Source organism: Branchiostoma belcheri, unplaced genomic scaffold, assembly GCF_001625305.1.
Source record: "Branchiostoma belcheri isolate BF01 breed outbred unplaced genomic scaffold, Haploidv18h27 scaffold73, whole genome shotgun sequence".
NCBI classification, from domain to species: Eukaryota; Metazoa; Chordata; class Leptocardii; order Amphioxiformes; family Branchiostomatidae; genus Branchiostoma; species Branchiostoma belcheri.
The window spans coordinates 1,187,216-1,189,164 of NW_017804387.1; the positions used below are offsets into that span (position 1 = coordinate 1,187,216).

Sequence of the window (1,949 nt, forward strand, 5' to 3'; positions counted from 1 at the left end):
ACTTTCTCTGAGATACGGAAGGTAAAAGATGGTCCATTTTGGGCAAGACTTATGCCTCCACAAGGTAAAAAATCCGCCATTTTGAAAAATGGCTGTTGCCATGGCAACCATCAACCAGCGAACCAAAACTTACCCATTTTTGTAAGTTTGGACCAAGTCCCTACCACCACACAAAATTTAAGAGAATTTGATTTTTTGAGTTTGGCCACCTTATGCTTGGTTTTTACAGACAACTGCTCTTAAAGCGTTTGAAAATAGTCACCGAAAGCAAGCTACTTGAGGCGTCTCTTTATTTTTCATTTTTATAGTTACCACCCACAAAAAGCTAGAACTAGCCTACGATACAAAATTCAACTTACTACATTAAAAGATAATGATTAAAATTGACTTTGAAAATCCAGTTTTGCTGCCCTGAAATTGCATTGGATGCCTTTATCAGGTAGACTTCTACCCATGGTAATTTTAAGAGGTAGTAAAATTTAAAGAAAGGGTCCAGGGGTGGTATGAAAAGTATGCAAACCCTGAATGTTTGATTGAGTACGCGTTCATGTCAGTACCCCGCAGCCTTTGCTGTCAACGAGTAGGTCAAACAAAAAAGGTTCGCGCATGCTCAGGTTTCAACCTCTCAGCTGTTTTTCTTTTCAGTAGGTTGGGACTCAGTCTTGTACCAGACACCAGCGCAAGTTGTGCAGTGTTTCCAGAAGCTGTAAGATAGAGAATCTGAGAGAAGATGGCTGGTGCTTTCGTCTGGAACTTCTTCAAGCCTCCGAAAGGCGGCAACTTGCCCAAGCTGGTTGAGTACTGGTTCTACGTAGGGAACCATGGCGTCAAGAGCCACCCTGACTACCTCGCTACACACCTGCACAAGAACCTACAACCGGACCGTGAGTTAGACATACTATGATCGATGATCCAGTTTGATCCAATGCATACTAGTTTGATCCAGTGCATATGGTCAAATCACAAAACAGTGTAGGATGTCTCAGTGGATGTCAATCCACGTGTAGGGTAAAATGTCAACAGTACACTAGTACAGAAATCCAATAGCTTTCAGAGGCCGATCAAAAGTATTGAGCAAAACTGAAAACCATGTCAACACAATTCCTTTCCAAAGGACGTCAGTGTTGTATGATAGCCGTTGCCATAAGCTAGAACTTATGTGTGTAACTTTGTTATGTTTCCTACCAAATCAGAACTGACGACTATTGACTATCTATTTGTAAGTTATGTTATCAATATGTTAAGTTGTGTACATTGCAATTGCAATCTGAATCAGGTCGTTGTCTTACAATGTAGGTAAGAGGATCTAGGCTTCGAGTACGACTTAGTCTCAACCAGCAGACTCCTTTGCAGGCTGCAACCAAGCTGGACCCTCTATGATCTACTAACTCCTCTGGCCATTTAGAATATGTTAGGTCGATTTCCACTACATATTCAGCCTGCAAAGGAGTCTAGTGGATACTAAGTACGACCGTGCAATGTCTTCTGTAGCAGAGTTGCACGAAAGGGGAAAATATAGCACAATTTTTCGGATGTGAATTGCATCGTAATATTAACTTCTTTTGTACCGCTACTAAAGTTTAAAGTGTAAAGTTTGCCAAATCATTAGTTAAGTCCGACTTTGTCTCTTGGCTACCCTCACGCCGGGTTGATGTACATGACAGAAACCTCAGAAATTCACATGACATAAACCAGTTTAGGTGCAGAACGTCCCGTTTCTTGAACACTACTCTGCCGTACTGTGTTAAGCTATTGAACGATGAAAAATGATCCGCTTCATCAGCCTTTACGTATACAAGCCTTGCATATTACAACTATAGATTATTTCTGTAATTTTAACTTAAAGTAAGCATTGTGTTTTAAAGCCTTCTCAATTCAGCCAAATATGGCTGCTTACAGGCTTTTGTGTGTACTTGTATGGTACAAATAAACCAGTCTCTCTCTCTCTC

The 1,949-nt window shown here is 40.8% G+C and overlaps 1 protein-coding gene across 1 annotated transcript in view; it reads left to right on the forward strand.

The window, feature by feature from the left end:
• The first annotated feature begins 628 nt into the window (after window positions 1–628).
• LOC109485146 overlaps window positions 629–1,949 on the forward strand; it is a 10,002-nt gene continuing 8,681 nt past the window's right edge. The window contains exon 1 of the mRNA XM_019788578.1: window positions 629–884. Within this exon, the coding sequence (XP_019644137.1) occupies window positions 731–884 (154 nt within the window). The 5' untranslated portion in view covers window positions 629–730. The remainder of the gene's footprint in view (window positions 885–1,949) is intronic.